The following is a 19,824-nucleotide window of genomic DNA, read 5'->3' as shown; positions in this document are numbered from 1 at the left end:
ATCTGTACGCTAAATATGAAGCTGGAATGAACAGTTAGCTTAGCTTAGCCTAAAGACTGGAAAAAGAAGGAACCTGGTTTGGGAAGGTTATAAGCCAGACGATTTTGTGGCAAGGCAGTAACTTTCTGGTGTCTCTGCTGGTTGCCTGGCAACTGTTCACATTCATTGAACTGCCAAAATTGAAACCCCCCTCTTTAAAAAGCACAATTATCATTTTAACACAGTTTTTTTTTTTTTTTACAGATCAAAAAAGCGAGATATAACAGATCAATAAGTGACCATAGAAAGTGCTGGAAGGTAAATTTTGTTACCTCTGGACACAGCCAGGCCGGATGCGTCCGCCTATTTCCAGTCTTTATGCTAAGATAAGCTAACCGGCTGCTGGCTATAGCTTCACCTTTACTGAACATGTGAGTGGCATCGATCTTCTCATCTAACTCTCAGCAAAAAGCAAATAAGTGTATTTCCCATTTCATATTATTCCTTTAAGGGTAGTCAGAGGAGCACAGGCATAACATATTCACCGATAATAAAATAACAGAACCACTGTTTTCAATTACATCTATGCCTCACATGGCAGGGTCACTGACCATCACTGTCCAATTTTTACAGGGCGAAAGTACTTTGAAACTTTGCACTTATTGACAATAATTATGAAAACTCAGAGTAAACTCTAAAGTGAGGATATTTACAAAGTGTCCATTTCAGCAGGGCAGGTGTGGTGGGCGGTCTAAGTCCTCTCATGATGTCCTGGTCCGTAGAGAGCTCATCCTGAGCACAGTGAGCTCAGCAACATCTGCATCCTGCATCTCCACCTCTTGTTGGCAGCTCTCTCTGATTACATACACTACGAGACCCACACAGATGAAAATGAGGAGGACTATGCCTATAACCTGGGGTACAAAGGAGTGAAGCAACACTTTATTTAGTACATATCAACAGAAAAGGTGTATTTTTAATTAACAAAGTCTACTAACACAGCTAAAATGTAACAGCTTAACGTTGTGGATATATTCTCTACGGTGCCTACTCTGTGGGGGAGGTGTTTTCGCTCCTCTCATCCTACATAATCTTCTGTAAACTAGAAAATATTCAACTCACCTGAGAAAAGACAAACAGCTGCTGCGAGCGGAGCATTAGTTCTTGCGGGGTGACATCTCCCTCACTAATTGGCTCACACCACTTCTGCGGAGGTGCCTTGTCAACTAGTACAAATCTACCCTCCCAGTCTGTCATAGCACAAGCAAAGTATTGGCCATCGAGGAACAACAAAATCAGCCACACGATAGCAGGAACGAAACTGGAGAGGGAAACAGTTTTCCTGCACCACGTATCACATCTGCATCCTTGAATGATCAGCATCAAGGTGAAGGCCATGACGGCAGGAATGATGAAGAATGCTGATGAAAACACTCCATTCCATGTAGGGTTGCAAGGACACTCAAACTCCAGCTCCACCAGCTTCTCTAGTCCCATGAGGATAAAGCCAAAAGCCACATTTGATACCAGAGGACTGTTGCTAAGTTCATTTTTCAGCCTGGTAAGCCATTGTTGTCTACTTTCCATACTAGATTGACCGAAAAATGAAGACAATCGTTGTAAAAAGCCCAAAAGAGGGTCCACCGTTGTGAACACATTGGCAACAGCTAAGTGATGCGTAATTAACGCATCCAGGGGTAAGTTTTGCCTCGGGCAAAATGCCACACTTCCACTCTGATTGGTTTTGAACAAAAGAGGGTGTGCCGTCTGCTCTGACTTTTCTCTAGCTGATTGGCCTGTGTGAGGTTTCAGGTGGGGTTACATTTTAAATGTGGTCTCCCATGGACAAACTGGAGGGAGGGCTGTAAAGTGGAGGGAAGTTTGTTCTGCAGTTGAGCACAGACTGGCCCTCTGCAATAGTCCAGCAAAAATTACATGCATGGAGGCGTAGGCAGATATCAAAGGGCGAGCCTTTTACATCAAAGAATCAGGTTACAGACCCAAATTTACACTAAAACTTACTAAAAAGTAGGTTTTCTTACAAATAAAAAGATAACTAACTACAGAAAGATCACAGAATGTATCTCTTAAAGCTACGGGGGCTAGTTATAAATGTAATAGCTCAGGTGTTTTTTTCCCCTTTCCTTTTTTCCAGTTGTTTTATTAATTAAAAAAAAAAAAAAAAAAAAAGACATGCATGCAGACTCTTTTCTGTTTACCTCAAGCGGCCACATGAGGTCGCCCATGCAGCAGCACTGATTAAGGATAGAGGGGATTACAGGAGGCCATGTTGAACTTTCAAGGGGATGTGGTACGTACAGCTTGAGATCACCCAGGCCACTGATGCGATGACATAATTTCTAAATGACCTCAGTGAGCTCAAGATCATCACCATAATCTCCTCACACTAAAACCTGACAAGAGCGAACGTTTGGGCACCGTGGAACACGCCTGGAGATGTGTGACTGCTGAAAACTGCTGCAGGGTCGCTCTCACTTCATCTGCATAACAACCCCTTGCAAGTTTTTAAATGCAGCTTCTCAGATCTTGCTTTCAAACCTATTTGTCACTTGCTTTGCATAATTTGTCGCAATCCTGACTTGACTACCGGTGACAAAGCAGCTGATAATTAACAGGTTACATTAATGCTGAGTTAGGAAATCACATAGGTTATCACCGTGGTCGAAAGCTCAGTAAATACTGAATAACTGAATAAGCAGGAACACCCTCCTCCAAATGGCAGGTGATCTCACCTCAAAAGAAAAAAAAAATCTTATCCGTGGATAAGGAAGTGAAGGCTGAGGAGCCACATAATAACTGGAGTTCACAAACAACATTAATTACATACGTGTTATATGTGTATGTAAGCGTGTGAGCATGACTGTGTGCGTGTGTGTGTGTTTATCCACGGTCATGAGCGCATAGGGCACGCGCAGCTTGTCGTTGCTGCCGTTGGTGTCCTCCCAGCATCTGTTCTTTTTTTTTTTTTTTTTTTTTGTTTTAAAAATAGACCGGTGCTGATAACAGACTTATGTTTCGGCTACATCACTTCCCGTAGGGAATAATTTGTGCGCCACTTTCATTTTAATCACCGAACCGTGACCGCGAGAGCGCAAATGCGCATCGGTCTGCGCATCTTTGAATCTTCAGAACTACACTGTGGACAATCTCCCTGACATCTAAAGACCTCTCCTCCGCAATCCGACGAGGCTTCTTCACCGCCTTATGGCTTCACATCGGCATTCCTGAGCCGCTGGCCTCGTCCCGGACCCTTCACCCATCGCTGTCCTCTAAAGGTCTTTGAATCGGGGAGATATTTCTACAAATATATTTTTTCAACATCATCCTCGGCTGACTATTTTTTTTAAAGAGCCCAGTGCTATGCTGGGCCCATCTCTCTAGATCTTGTGATCAATACACGAGCTCTCCTCCCACATTCGTCCGACCGAGACCCTGGTACTCTCATCGAGCCCCAACAATGCATCCTAAGGCAGTGATGCTGGCGGCGGTCCTTTTGGGGAACTTGATGCTGCCTTTCATCTCGTCTCAAAACGGTAAGAAAGCAGATGTGACCGTGTCATAATTGTAAACATCGCGATGAGGGAAAGTGACTTGACTTGTGTGAGGACGCCCGAGCCAAATGTCCCCAAAGAGGATTCTGAGAATGACTGCGATAAAGCCTCTACTATACTGTAGTTTTACGCATCTCGACAGCCAAGGCCAGAGTTAGACACCAGCACATCTGATTCAGTCACTGACCACACAGTTTTTGCCTTTACGGAACTCAAAAGTGAGGAAACAGAAAACTGACGTTGCTGGGTTTTCTGTTCTTTTATTTATTTATTTTTTCTTGCAAGGTTATCGTATTTATTGCAAACTGGGTGTAGTGTAGTCGTATCTGAATTAACTGTCACTTTGGGACAAGTCGAATATGTTGTCAAATTTGTTTTTAAAACAGACAAACAGCGTTGTTGGTGGGAACAAAACTGAGGTTTTGTACCTTCATGGCATTAGCTCTGAATATTTCCCAGTAGTAGCCTATGGGTAGCCTAAGGCTGTCAGTGTGCGTTTTGTTTAGTCAAAGGGGGGCTGGGTAGCAGTGTGTCAAGCAAGACTAACCTGCTCTGGATGCTGATCAAGGACTGTCAACACCAAACACAAGGCTTAAAGTGTGTGTGTGTTTTAAATACTGTAAATATCCGGGTCTTAGGTGTTGGACCTCGGCATCTATTTGTTTGACAAAGGTACTTCCCTAATGTGCCACATTTCCTGTCAGTTTAAATGGACCTTTCTGTATTGCCTGACTTCAGTTTTCAGTTACTGCAAAACTAAATACACAATTAGCATTGTTATTTCCTCATTTAGCATGTTTGAGCATCAGATGTTTCTTCTTTACAAATATCCAGATAAAGTGAATGAGAGATTTGGTTGACAGACATTCGGATCCGCAAAGGATCTTCATTTGTGAATTTAATTACAGAAATTCATTGTGCATTAATCATAATAAACACTGATATGATTTGCTTTAAATAAATGTCAGCAACATGCTGTTGGGTGTTCCAGGCTGTCCTCCTCTGATACAGCATGTCCTGTTTTCAAATTCTGTTGAATCACATCACCCAGAGGGGCACACAAATCAGCAGACATTCATGAAATGAAAGCGGATTCTTTTTAATCTTAATTTTTTTCCATTTTTAAAAGAACCTCAATGGGTTCCTTGAGCAACCCTGACAAGTCAGTGCTTTAGTATGCAAATGGGATCAATCTGTTTCAGTTTTTATTAACAAAATAATCACTGCCTTTCTCTTAAAACGCTGCCATACCCACATGTCAAGCCCTCCTGTTGACAAATCAATGTCACAGATGTGATCTAATCCTCTTTCAGATAAAAGTAAGGCAGAGAATTACTCTGCATACTTATAATTTTAATGCTTAATGTCCACCTCGTCTTTTCCGTGGGATAATCAGACACCCACTATGCAAGGCTTGATAAGACGTGTATTTTGATGATAGGATGAGAAGGCAGTGAAAAACCTCACACCACTGCTGCCCTACCTCTTAAGGATTTAATTTTGCATGTATGTGAAAATGCTCATGATTATTTAAGTCTAAACAACTTAAGTAAAATTAAAGCTGCAAGCAGCGATGACGGGCCCTCGCACCCCTTGCGACCCGCGGGAGTCACAGCCGGCACAGCCATGAGTACCAGAGTCCTCCTATGTCCTCTCCTCTTCTCCCCAGTACACTTCATAGTACAAACAGGTTATTTCCTGTTACCAGCAGGGGGCGCCACGAGTAAGGCGGGAGTTTGACATATGGAGGCGTTCAGGGCAGAGCCCTCATCATGCTCATGAAGTTTGAAGATGTTTGGATAAAGTATGTGGATGTGAGAGCCATTCAAAATGTCATGGCAAATTCACCAAACGCCATCGAACTTTGGCGAGCCACAGAGGCCACGCCCTTTAACTTAGAGAAAAGTCTGTTATAACTTTTGATCATCATGGTCTTGAGGTGAGGTCCACCAGATATGAAGTTGATCGGGTGAAATCCCTAGCACGAGTTCATCCGCATACCAATGGTGGAAAGCACTGAAATTTGGCCGCCAAAAACAAAATGGCCGACTTCCTGCTGGGTTGAGGTCATGGTGTCAAGAGACTTTTTTGTGCGTCTGGAAGTGTTCTTTATGTGTACTGATTTTCATCTTCGTATTCCAAAAAAACCCATATGGAGAGGGGTATTTTAAATCTTCAAGGGGGCGCCGTTGAGCCATTTTGCCCCGCCCAATTACAAAAACCCCATCAGAGTCTAGGACCAGCCCCCAAGAACGTGTGTATGAATTTTTAGGATCATAGGAGGTGGTTAAGGTCATTACAAATCCAAACGTAATTTCACGGCGAGGGATCGTCAGTTGCCGCGCCGCCACACAGATGCCATTGCACCCAGCTTCACGGCCTTTATAATGTAGCTTCACCAAGTAGTTGGGAAGGTTGTAGAGCAGAAACCAAGCTGATGGTGTCAACTATTAAGGAGCAGTACACTTCAGAGTAAAAATAGGTCATTTCCTGTTACCAGCAGGGGACGCCACGAGTAAGGCGGGAGTTTGACATATGGAGGCGTTCAGGGCAGAGCCCTGATCATGCTCATAAAGTTTGAAGATGTTTGGATAAAGTATGTGGACGTGAGAGCCATTCAAAATGTCATGGCAAATTCACCAAACGCCACCAAACTTTGGCGGGCCACAGAGGCCACGCCCTTTAACTTAGAGAAAACTCTGTGATAACTTTTGATCATCATGGTCTTGAGGTGAGGTCCACCAAATATGAAGTGGATCGGGTGAAATCCCTAGCACGAGTTCGTCCGCATACCAATGGTGTAATTCGCCAAAATCGCCAACTTCCGACCACAATGGCGGACTTCCTGTTGGGTTGAGGTCATGGTGTCAAGAGACTTTTTGGTGTGTCTCGGTATGATCAACATGTGTACCAATTTTCATGCACCTATGACAAACTAAGCCCAATGGGAGGGGGGTTTTGAAAATTTCAAGGGGGCGCTGCAGAGCCATTTTGCCCCCCCCATTTACAACGACCACAAAATATCAAATTTTTCACCAGACCTGATGAGTGTGCAAAATTTCAGGCGTTTTAGAGCATGGGAAGGGGTTGAAAAATGCAGTTGTTTGGGAGGAATAATAATAATAATAATAATAATAATAATAATAATAATAATAAACATTACAAAAACAATAGGGCCTTCGCACCACTCGGTGCTCGGGCCCTAATAATATGCATAAATGAAACAAGCACATTTTTACAAGATCATTTTACAAGAAATCACAGAATCAGCCTACGTCTTCGGCTTGTGAGGAGACAAAAAAAAAACTAAAATACCACAGTAGTTATATAACAAAATATTATTCCTTGAATTCCTTTTTTTTCCTTCTTTGTTAATTTATCTGAGGTGCTTAAAGTGTGTGCATGCACAGCGAGGAGTTCTCTGATCTCGCTATCTGGAAAATCAAATACCCAGTAAGCCCTCTTTTGTTTGATAAAGTCCAAGCAAAGGCATTCCTAACACTTCCTGTGGTCTTTGCCCAGTGTCAGTGCCCACTCACTGAGGCCCAGTTCACACCACAGAAGCACATACACACACACACACACAGATATATACATGCAGCCAGGGTTCAGTAGGAGACAGACTGGTGCCACCCAGTCACTAAATGTGTCAGTGCTTTATCTGCCTTATGTAGAGATTCTAAATTGATGGCTGATATTGAGATGCATTTCATTTCTGGTAAACAGACGGTACATTTAATACAAGTCTGACCACAGCTGCTTTAGCCTACGGTTAGTGTTTAACAACAAAGGTTATATTCTGATATTTGCTCACATTGCATGCATCCAAAAGCCATTTCATTTCTCTCCCACAGTTCAGATTAAGGGTAATCGGTGCATGGCTTCTTATGCAATCCTAGATTTTCCTGTGATATTGCAGAGTTCAGGGAGTGATGTGGGGAGAATAATAATTATAAGTGCATGAGATGTAATCACTGTATCTGGGAAGCAGAGGGAATTCATGCCATTGTTTCCTCACATTTAGGGAAAAGTAGGCCTACTATAGGTGGCTAGTTTCTGCGACAGATATTTGGAGGACTGTAAATAGCATCCGTCCGTTCTGCCTCGTTTCTATTTTTACCACTGAGCCACAGCACAGAGAACTGTGGCTTTATGGTCCTTTTGTGAAAGTGAATCCATTAACTCTTAATGGACGGCCTCCTTGTGCACAGCTGCACAGCCTTCTAAAGACTCGCTAGGTGGCTGTGAACTACTTAAGCTGAGAGATGATGTGGTTTTTATGCAAAGAAAATAAAGGCTGTTGTGAAGGTGGCTGGGGCCGACCTGTAGAAGTGTTTGTGTGTCTTATATAATTTCCCAACACAAAGCATGTAGCTTGTTCCCGCTGCCAACTCTGTGGTTGTATTATTACTGCCTGTGTGAGTCAAAAGATTCAGATCGTGTCAAGATAACCTCTAGAATTATTATTACTTCCATGTTACAGATTAACCATTTATGCTTGATGTTTTTCGTTCAGCTGGTCACAACACCTGAGTTCGCAGTTACTTAAGACTGGAAACACACAACAGCAAAGACTGGTTCTGCTTAAGGTTACACAGTATAAAGACATGGTGTAGAGAGAGCTATGCCTACAGGTTTTGCAATATGTCCTGCAGGCCAACACTGATATTGAAGATAAGCGTTTTACAACTGTGTACCATTCAATCGAAAGACCAACATGATGCAGCAGCTTGTCCATTATCATGTTACCGTCCAGGTTGTGGACAAAGTTACATTTGTGAGTCTAGAAAATATGCTGTAGCCAGTAGACTCAAGCCAGCGTCATGTTTGCCCACAGTGAAATCTGATATGAACTGCACTGATTAGGAGAAGCATCACACAGCATAAAACTGATACTGATGCACAGCTGTAAGGTGAGCAATGTTTTTATTTATTTATTTAAAATAATGATTTGCCAGGGGAAGGGTTTTTGCTGAGCATACATGCTCTGTTTGTGTGTGTGTGTTTTTCTTCCAACACCACCTTGCTTCACATTCACACGGTTACACACATTCACTGCTGGAAGTTCCCCAATTTAGCCACAGCCCTGGCTGTTCTGTTGGCGCAACTCAGGTTAAGTGTGTTGCACAAGGGCAGCTCAGAGACAGAGTGCACAAAGAGGCTACTTTCATTTGAACCTGGCCTGATCTGTCCCATGGGCCTGGGTATTTTAACTAATGACGCAGCAGACACAATGCTGTTTTTTGTTTTTACCTACAGACTCATGCCAGCTGAGGTTCAGCATGATAGAGGCATTTAGCTTGACAATTAAAAAAACTTGGAAGCATGTAGGAGATTGGGGAATAGCATCCGCCCCCCCTGAAGAAAACACTTAATTGTGTAAGACACTCTCCTGGAGATGTGTTTTTCTAATTTTAGCATTATTTAGTTATTTCAGAGATGACAATCAGTGTCCCTGTGACATGTTTTTCTCCGTGCTTTTCTGGTTTTACATCAAATCATTTGAATTCCCTTGTTTTGACCTCTGGAAGAGAACTAGGAAGTGTTCGCTGCTTGTGATTAGAGGATGGGATTAGAGCATTTCTACCCAGCACAGGGGTTATTCGGATTTAAATCTCATTAAACTCTCCTCTGTGATCTGAATGACAGACACAAGTATTACCAGTAAAATGAAAATGGTAGGCCCAAATGTTGTCTGTTTTTCTGAAAATTCAGATTTGCAAATAACGGCAATAATTTGTCACATTGCACCACCACAATAGCATCAAATAAGGTATGTTAGTGATGTGATTAAGTCAGTGAGGAAAATCCTAACCACTCTGTCATTAGTGTGTTCAGAGCTGTTGAGCTATTTGGTCAACAGCCAATGCTTACACCTGCTTCGTACGTAAGAAAGAATGTGAAAAACAGGCCTGTTCTGAATGGATTAAACACAGCAGGTTTGGTTACGTCCTTTGTCAAACATGTTGACAGTGAACAGAAACCACTGGATGTTGGTAGGTAGGTAAGAAATTCATCTAAAAACTTAGCCAACATTAAAAATAGTACAATTTCAAGAAATGGTTGGTAGTAATATCAAGAACATGTGATTAGTAGTTAATGGGCTGTAGCATACAAAACCACCAATGTGGCCCTTTAAACTTGAACTATGTTTTGACACAATAAGGAAGATATAAAGGTACAGCTTTAACTTTAGACAGTGGCAAAATGTGTTAACTATCCTCTGGTTGATTAAAAACATGTCCATAAAGCCAGTTCCACACCTCTGCATGGTGACAAATTCTAAAGATACAGTGACTGATTGAGACACCAATAGCATACTAACACAGGTGTTATAACTTAATCCTAATCTGACTATTTCTCATGTCTGTGGGTGTTGACTGACAACTCCCTGTTTCACCTTATTTGTTTTGTGGCACCTGTCAGGGCGGGGCAAGTTACATCTTTATGATTCTTTCAAGGCATGTGGTGACTTGACACACTCCCCGGACAGTTCTGCCCAAGTGAAACATAAAATTAGGTCTAAATCAACTGAAAACACCTATGTGGACATTTTAAATTTTACCAAAATTTGTCACTAAGCTTGATTGGTTTGAGTAAAATAAAAAAAAAAAAACTGTTGGCCATACTGCAACATATAAACAACATTGCGTGAAAGATACCAAAATCTAAACAACAGTCACAACTTTACTGTGTCGTACAAATTACCTATAAAGGCACATATAGCCTATCTATCACAGTACCATGCAGGTACAACAAAGATGCACCCAAAGCCTCAAACACACACATGTGCACACACACATTGCCTAGCACAGAACCAGTGCAGTGGCCCCAGGGGGTTTCCTACTCGCTGCTTTCTCTGTCTGTGCAGTGCGACTGCGGACAGGGATCCAGGTTGCAGGCAGGCAGCTGACTCACTCTCAGGCTGCATGGTGGTGGTGTGTGGCGAGCTGTCAGTCCTCAGGGGAGTTCTCTTCTCTACCTACATCAGTGGAGTATGTAGGCTGTAATGACTGTGACTTCCATACAGCTTTAGACAGAGCGTGTCACAGAAAACTACAGGTTATTTTGTGATACTACTGTGCACATGTCATATGGGAGTGAAGTGAGCTAAAGCGTGCAAGTCAGACATGGCATTGTGAAGGACTTAATTATTTTGCAATAATTTCCATTGAACCATCAACTCATATAAACATTTGACATCCATGATCAATTAAAAAGAGAGGAACACCATGTCTCCTCTTGCAGTGAATTTCTCTTTTATCTCGACTGTCCTAGAAGGAGAGAAGACACCACCACCACCACAGCAATATCTGCTTAGTTAATGTTTTAGTTTGTATTCATTTGTTTCGTTGCAAACATTATGTTGGTCTTAAATAATGCCTGTAACATTACAACACACAACAACCAACAGCCACTGGGAAGGATGACTTAAAAGAGAACATTCCCACGTTAGCTTTGCAAGCCTTAGCAATTAGCCACCTTTAGCAACTAAGCCATTGGCAAAACACTGCAGGCCTTATGATGTTGCAAGTATTACTGCAAAGGAGTAAGCAACTCATGTTTCAGAGCTACCTTTAAAGCCTACAGTCAATGAGTATTTGATACTAAGAGACAGATTTTAGGTGGAGTAAACAGTAGACAAAGGCCTGATCTACATCTCTGCAGGCTCAACTGAGCTTTAAGGTGATAGTGTCACTTACTAAAGCTCAAGTGAAGCTTTTAGTGTATATGTCTTTCATGAGCACTGTCATCACCAGCATTTAGGATTTCCCCCTGCTGTACCTATGTACAAATGGACTAGTCTACTTATTGTCGGACTTAATGTGTTATGTTTTATTATGTCCTATAGCAATCTTTGTGTTAGAGAGCTTTCTATGTACACACACATATGCATATTAAGTGTTTGCTAATGCCAAAAGTGATTTCGTCATGTGCTGCAAGTTCACCCTGTGTCTTGGAGCCAGCACTGCTTGTGGCTACTGGCTACTGTCCATATTGTGAATTCTGAACTACAAGCCAGAGTTGTAGTAATGTAAAATTGCTGTAAAATTAGGGATAAAATACATTACTGTTATATATGTTTTTATTGAAAAGATTTCACCTTTTTTTAACAGCATTAAACTGACCAGAAATCCCTATTTTTCCTTTTCCTCCACACTTCTGTTTTCTGATGTCCATGTAGAGTAAATAGAAAACAAACAAGTCCCTCCCTACTCACTTGCATAAAGATGAACTCTGCTCATCTCTCCCCTACTGTATCACAGAGTGGCTGAGATCTGTCCTCCATCCACAGCTCCATTCTTTGTCACTTCTTGTCTCCCAGAATGCATTTGAAATGAATGAGTACCGGCTGGCTGCTTTGTGTTTTGTTTTCACTGCCAGTGTAAGCTCCTTGTTTAAACAACACGAAAATTGGTCTGCTCACTGGCCGAGCATTGTCTGTAGTTTGTTCTGTGCGTATTTCTCCTCAGAGCCTCCCTGAGCCTGAATTTAAATTAAGTCATCTGTTCCTTTTTCTGATTTAATTTGCCATCACCTTGGAGGACATTCATTACTTTTTAAGCAGATACTATACTGTGATTATTAGCTCTTATGCATGGCTGATAGTGGTTATCTGTGCCATGTGCTAAGCCAATTTACTGCCATTCCCATAATAATAGCAGAGAATGCCATAGTAAATGCTCTGTCAAATTGAAATATTGCTTTAAAAGAGTAGGCGGATAGGCTTGGATTCACCCTCCGGGATTATGTGGTGAGCTAGATGGGCCCAGATGTTTCCAGAGAAAAGAAACAAATGCTAATTACTCTGCATATCTCTAGGCATTGCACATAGAAACACAAGTTGTATGTACCTAATATCCTAATACAAATGTTCTAATAGGACAACTGCATTTCTTTTTTTTTTTTTTGCTAAATTCTCTTCATAATCTCTCTTTCCTATCGTCTAATTTATTATCACATGGCTGTGAGTCATGAACTGGTGTTGGGCAACAGACTTGTTACCATGGCACTAACTAGAATCCATGTATTGTTAAGTATGTGAAATATTTTGGCTGTAATTTGACAGCCTGTTTGAGTCCTGTGCAAAGAGAATCATGTTCTCAAGCTTTGCAAACATTGTGCTTTATAGCATTATGGAAAATGACTAAATAAACCATGTAAACCTTGTGAATGGTGTTTATTTTCACCTGGCAATTAAACTTTCAATAAAATTATTCAACTGAAATGTACCTGGTTTCATTGTGGAAGTGAGCTGAATACTGCGGTTGTTTGCACTCCTTCCTCTGGCTTCTACAGGCTTATCTGTTCATGTGCTTATAATACATTACTTTTAGCAGGGCAGACAGATCTGGGAGGGCCTGTAAGCTGTTGTGTTTAGAGACAACGCACAGTCTACCACTCAAGAGACCACAGGCTCTTTGTTCCCATTTCATCTACAACAATTCAGGGCAGAGTTGAGGCAGTGTATTTTTTTCTGATTTATTTAAGCACATGTGGTTTACAGCTGACAGGCTGCAGGGGTGGCAGAGCACAGTGTCTGTGGTCCAGGTGATTTGTCATTAGATGAGGTTCATTAAGGCTGGCAGTGTATTGTTGGGCTAACTACTGATGTGGAACAGGGTCATGAATCAGGCAGAGACACAGCATGGTACACTCACAGTTGTGGTAATAATGCTTATGGATCTCATTGCATTATGAATTCCACTCTATTTCAGATTTTAAATGTGTTTCCTGCTCCACATGGAAGTAAAGTAGTATTAGAAAAAATGGGGCTGTTTGTCCTTAAGATTAAATGCCAGTACTGTGACATATTGGGGATATGGGTGCATATTTAGGTTCCATGTGTTACCGATATGAAATTAATTATACTTTAAAAGCCCCAAATAAGCTGTGTGGTTCTAAAATGTAAGTTAATTCACTGTTTATGGAGAAGCTGGTTGATCTATCCTGTTCCACTCTGGCCATATGTGAATTTGGAAAACCTGCTCTTAAAGTCCAGCTTATTCAACATGAAAGCTGGTTGACCTAATTTCTGGTGTTACCAGCAAGAGCTGATATGGATGAAAAGAGATTAGGTTTATACATGCATATGGTCATATCTATTTGTGATGATTTTTGTGAATTACTTTTAATAGGCATTTTAAGCTTTGAAAAAAAAAACAAAAACATTAAATTTACTAAACAACTTAGTTTTTGTGCAAATAAAGAGTGTAATGGCAAATTAGAATACAGGCTTTTAAAACTGATCAAAGTATTTTCATTTGTTTTTTTTAAAGGTTAAAAGGGGTAATTTCTACAAGAATTTGGCAGAATTTCATAAGAAGGCTCTTCATTTGTGTCTGTGTCTGAATGGGTTTCCTTCAGGATCTCATTTCCTCCCACAGTCCAGTGACAGGCAGATTTTGTGAACTGGTGGCACTAAATTGCCCGTAGGTGTGAATGTGTTTGTCCATTTCTATGTGTTAGCCCTGTGACAGACAGGCGACATGTCCAGGGTGTACCCTACTTCTTATCCCACGTGAGCTGGGATAGACTCCAGCACCCCATGATCCTAAACAGGATTAGTGGGTGTAGAAAATGGATTGGATCATAGGAAACTGGTGTAGAACATTAAAAAAGATTAATGGAAAACTCCTACAAGTTTATATATAGTATTGTATTTACCGAATTTGGTGAATACTGCAATGTTTACCATACATGGGCTCTATTTGGGCGGCTGCCCAGGTAGATTATTTTAATTATTATATTAATAGCCTGCATGTGAAGCGGGAACATCTATAAATTGTCGTTACCGAAAATAACCTGGGTTACACCCTCCCCACCACATTTCAAGATTTTATTGATAAGATATTCTGCTAACTAACAAACTTACTAACATCTCTGGCGGAGGTAATAACCTGCTAGATTTTTACGACCGACGATGCTCATGATGCCCTGGATTCACATTACTGTACCTTTTCTTTTCAGCAGGTTTAATAACTCCGACATGGCATTCATTCTGACAGTGGTGTCAGTGAGACTTCAGTTCAAGGGGAAAATTTCTAAGTAGTTGATTTTGATGAATCACGTGATTTTCTATGCAATATTCTTTTTCAGCACTGACAAATGTGTGGCACACTTTTTATAAGTTTTCATTTGAAGAGCATCAAGGAGGAGTGGTGCCACTGGTTGTTGCGTGTTGGGTAACTGTTCTACTTGACAAGGCTCTCTGATAAACAAATCTTTGAGGAACTGGCCGAGACTGATCAAACTCAGTGAGAATGCTCAAATAGCTCTCTCCTTCTCCATCTATATGTACCAAGTGTTGTGATAAATTTTAAGATTTACATGTACTGCATTCAATGTACTGTAACTAATGTTTACACTGTATGTTCATGCTTAAGGACATGAAAGGTACACTTCAAAAATCCTGTTAAGTTTACCTTTATAAGAATACATGTGAGAAAGGAAGACACAAAGGGAAAAAAAAAGAAAATACACAATCCCAGCATGATTTGCTGGAATGGACTTGGGACTGGCTGACTATGACTTTGTCTGACAGTTGTATGGCCTTAGTGGGCCAGGGAACCTTGACGTTGAACGGACTGGATTTAAACAACCATTAACCTTTTCTTTTTCCACCTATCAATGATTTGAGGCTTGCTTCTTTTTCTTTTGCTTTTACTCATCCTCTCTTTTGTTTGTATGTACTCTGATCCTATTTAATTTCCCTCTCCACCCCTTGGCCTTTCCACATCTTTCTACTGCTCTAACCCTCTTCTACCCTTTCCTTCCCTGCCATCCTGATACACTTTTCCTCTCCAGCTGGGTTTGTGAAGTCGCCCATGTCTGAGACTAAGCTTACGGGGGACACCTTTGAGCTGTACTGCGACGTGGTTGGCAACCCCACTCCAGAGATCCAGTGGTGGTATGCTGAGATCAACCGAGCCGACTCCTTCAAGCAGCTGTGGGACGGAGCCCGTAAGCGTCGGGTATCTATCAACACGGCCTACGGCACCAACGGGGTCAGTGTGCTCGGCATCACACGCCTCACACTAGAGGACTCTGGGACCTATGAGTGCCGGGCAAGCAACGACCCCAGGCGCAATGACCTCCGACAAAACCCCGCCATCACCTGGATCCGCGCCCAGGCCACCATTTCGGTGCTGCAGAGTGAGTGGTCTATGTCCCGTAGTACCTAGATGATGAACGAACTACCAATCCCCTATCCCAACTGCTCCAACTTGTAAAAAACCTCCTCAAGAGCCCACCCTCACCACAGCAATCACTGGCCAGGCAAAAATAAAACAAACACCAACCACGTTATTTATTCATATTCATTTTTTAAGTTCCTTTTTTTTAGTAGTAAAAATAGAAAAAAAAACATCTAATTGTCTAAATCCCTTATGCCAGTTGTTGCCTTTTGTGTTTTGTTTTCATTAATATTCAATTTTGTTTGTTTGGAAAATATTTATGTTCTCTTCCACTGAGCTCAGTAAACTCCCAGTCTCTCCCAAAATCCCTCGAGCATCTTGCTGTAAATGACCACAAACCCAGGAACTTTATCCAGTCTCTATCTGCATTTCCCTCTTTCCTCCCACACCAAACCTTTGTTCTTACTGTCTCATGTGTCCTTTTATAATATTCTGATCATTATCTTTTTCTCTGTATCCTAATTTCATCCATTTCCTATTCCTGAATTTATTTGTGATACTTATTCCCCTAACATTATGTTGTGTCTTTTGCGTTGCGTGGATTGTTTTATTTACTTCAAAGCCCTGCCTGCTAAATGCAGTGGAAACCTAGTGGCGCTTTGAAGTAATGGTGCTTTTGATTTGGCTTTCTCACTTTGGGCACAGTGTAAATGGGACTGTAAGAAGACACAAGGAGGGATCCGTTAAGGCGATTCCTGCTGTCAAATCTTTCCTGATAAAAGCAAACATTTTCTGCTTTCAAATTTGTGCGTGGTAATCCAATAAAGGATCAGACCACTGCAGGGCCATGAGTGTCTCATTTCCCGTTCGGACGAGAACGAGATTCCACCTCTACAAAACAGCCTCTCTGGACTTGCCTGTGCAATGTGTAACCTTGTGCCTTCTCAGCCATTAAGCGTGTGACTATGAATCAGTAATGACATTATATCCTTTAACCCTCTGCTCTATGCACACAAACGTTCAAACAAACTGAATCTCAACTGGACCCTTCTAATCTGTGCATGCTTCAGTGCTCTGCCCACTGGAGCACAGGGAGATGTGGAATGTTGTTAGTCATAGTGAAGCTCTCTGAGAAACTTAGAGGAGTCTGATCACTGCTGACTCTTCTGATTGGACTGACAAATTTTTACTTCCAGTGAGCACAATTTGATTAGGTGTAGGGTTGACGTAATTTCAACTCTTACAAGAAGAGCAATGGACAGCAGCTGTTCACTTGTCTCCTTTAGCTGTTCCCTACTCTCCATCAAACCTGCAATTCAGATCCTATCCTATATTCTGTCATTACTGAAGAGTAAACGTTCTTTGCATATACATGTAATATCCAAGTTATTACATGTATATAACAGGCTATACATGATAGCCCTGTGATATGAATGTATAGTTTGTAGCTGGGAAAACATGCTGAAGTCTGACTGTTTAGTTTTGCTTACTTTAGTTTGTGAATGTGAATCGCTCTAAATCAATATACCTGCATATATGAACTATTTAATTCCTATTACTAGGCTTTTTAATTCCTATTCTATTTGGCATTTGGATTTTTAAGTCAATGCAAAAAAAAAAAAGAAAGAGAACAAAAGAAAAAACATGCAAACATGCATGGACAAAATCTACTGGGGAATTACTTCATGTATTTTACATGTACTTAAAACGATACTGTATCCAAATCTATCTTTTGAGTATGAAACTTAGCTGAAACTTAGCATAAATTTTGGAAAAGGGGAAACTGCTAGCCCAGCTCTGTACAAAGGTAAACAAACAAACAAAAAACATTTTCCTAAATCCAAATTAGTTGTTTTCCCCTGTCTCCAGTCTTTATGCTAAACAAAGCTGCTAGGCTACTGGCTGTAGCTTCATATTTAGTGTCCAGACATAATAGTGGTATTGATCTTCTAATCTAACTCCATGAATAAGAATGTTTCTCAAAATGTCGCACTGTTGCTCGAACAAAGAACATCAGCTGTTCTCAGCTTTAATTTATGCCAGTCTCCACTGATTCCAATGGCGACAAGATTTCATGCCAGAAAACAAGTATCAAAATGATTACAGAGGCTTCTCTATCCATTCCTCCATCATTGTTGATTGTTACACCAAAATATGGTTTGACACACTGCTTCTTTGTCATATCTCCACACCCTTCTTGAAATTCTTCACATTGCCATGGATGTAGTCTCTTTAGCTGTATTTTGGTGAAACAGCTGTTTGTAATCTAACTCAACATGCAAATGGACAGAGAAGTGAGTTATAAAAGTAGGTTATGGTGCAGGAGTGGTTTGAGGGGTTTCTGTGGATTTAAGTCTGTTTTTTTTTCTTTCCAGGGTGCTAAGGTGAAAGAGCACCTTTCACCTTAGCATTTCATCATGACCCACATGAATTCAAGCTAAACACAGCTGGTTTCTTTGTGAAAAACCTCAAATCTTTTTCAGCCACTTTTCAAGGGTCGAGTGTTTCATACTCAGATACATGGACATAGATTTTGTATGTAGTATCACTTTAACCAATACATACATCTCAGTAGATTTTGTGTACAGACTTACTGTACACTTAAAAGCCAAGTGGCTACTATTTTAAAGTAAGCACATTTGTGAGACTTTGCTCCTTAAAAGAGTCATAATGGTATGTGAAGTTCTACTGCTATGTATTGCAAAGTAACACAAATGTGTGTTGTTTTTCAACAGACAAAGGAATGTACTGAAAAATGCATATCCTTTTTAAGAATGAGTGGTTCAAACCATTTAGCTCAACCACGTGCTCAGAAGGCCCACTATTCACTCTGTGCCAGTGCAGTTACTGGCACCTCTCTCTGGAGCGCACAGTATTGTGATGTGCTGCAAATTCATGATTTGAAGCCTGCCTTGCCTTTTACAATGACGTAATGCTCCCCTAATTTTAGACCTTGCCAAGTTGGTTACTGTGTCTCAGCTGTTTAGTTTAACTTGTTTCATTCATCTTGGCAAAATACAACAGGATACAGCTCTAAAGCAAAACTGGTATTTTATTAAACTACCAGATGATATTTGAACTGATAATGCAATAATTTTAAAAAGTAACCACTGATTATGCAATATTTGTCAGTTAATTGGATACAATATCAATCTAAAAGCAGCACTGTATCAGAGTATCATCAAGAGGAAAGGGGAAATCAGGTTTCACTACATCTCATTTAGCATAGCATTTTATATTTGGTTACATTCTGATATGGCGATACATTATCCAGCAGATACCACATTTTAAGTTGTGACAAGGTGTCCTACAAACAACCTTCTGGTTAAATTGCCTGTGGACCACTGTGCCGTGTTTGCTAAATGTTAATTTATGTACCTCATGTTGTGTGTGTACGCATGTCTCAAAGATACTATTAATAGTACATGTGGTTTTGCTTGGTGGGGGGGGGAGAGATGTAAGGGGGAGGGGAAAAATATCCCTTTAGCTATGGAGTATAGAGAATAGCAGGAAGAAGGTGCAATGAATGCTAATAGAAGTCAGTTGCCAGTCTCAGTAGCCCTTCTTTCCCCTCTCCTCCCTTTTGCCTTGCTAGTGGCCTTGCAGAAGCAGCCAGTAGTAGGATTATGATGCTTCTCCTCTCTGCTCCTCCCCTCGGGGGCTCCATCGTTGCCATGGTTGGCCTGCCCTGGAGGAGGAGGAGGAGGAGGAGGAGGGGCAGAGCGGAGGAGGCTTCCTGCTCACCACTCAAGGCAGAGCAAAGGGCGCCTCGCTCTCAGATGACACCTCCTGCTTCCCCGAACGTCCTTGAGAAATGGACCCTGGTATTGCTTAGTATCCAGAGTGCTTAGCAATTTAGAGGCTGAAGTAATTTAAGTAGTCATTCAGCGGTAATGTAAAATGTCAAAGAACTGTTCCGTGTTATATCAATCTTTAGCCTAGATCTTCTAGCACATGGTTTATTTAACCTCTACACTATATTCTGATGACATTTACATGCAAGCTTAGAATAAAGCAAGAGCACATCCAGTTTTTAAGAGCACATCCAGTTTCCTGTATTACAATGAAACATAAAAATTACTGCAGGTATCAGCTATAGGGTATCTTCTATCTGTCAAATATCCTCCTGGAGTCTG

General features: G+C 41.1%; 1 protein-coding gene across 2 annotated transcripts in view; it reads left to right on the top strand.

Moving 5' to 3' along the window:
• Positions 1 to 3,068: 3,068 nt before the first annotated feature.
• Positions 3,069 to 19,824, top strand: part of nptnb (neuroplastin b) — a 30,466-nt gene continuing 13,710 nt past the window's right edge. Inside the window, exons 1-2 of one of the 2 annotated variants that reach the window (XM_041043272.1) lie at positions 3,069 to 3,533; positions 15,360 to 15,707. In XM_041043272.1, coding sequence (XP_040899206.1) covers positions 3,458 to 3,533; positions 15,360 to 15,707 — 424 coding nt within the window. In that variant the 5' untranslated portion in view covers positions 3,069 to 3,457. The remainder of the gene's footprint in view (positions 3,534 to 15,359; positions 15,708 to 19,824) is intronic. The other variant, XM_041043280.1, reaches the window with a different exon arrangement.

Source organism: Toxotes jaculatrix, chromosome 1, assembly GCF_017976425.1.
Source record: "Toxotes jaculatrix isolate fToxJac2 chromosome 1, fToxJac2.pri, whole genome shotgun sequence".
NCBI classification, from domain to species: Eukaryota; Metazoa; Chordata; class Actinopteri; family Toxotidae; genus Toxotes; species Toxotes jaculatrix.
The sequence above is the reverse complement of the archived record's forward strand: the minus strand, read 5'-3'. Positions and strand labels throughout refer to the sequence as shown.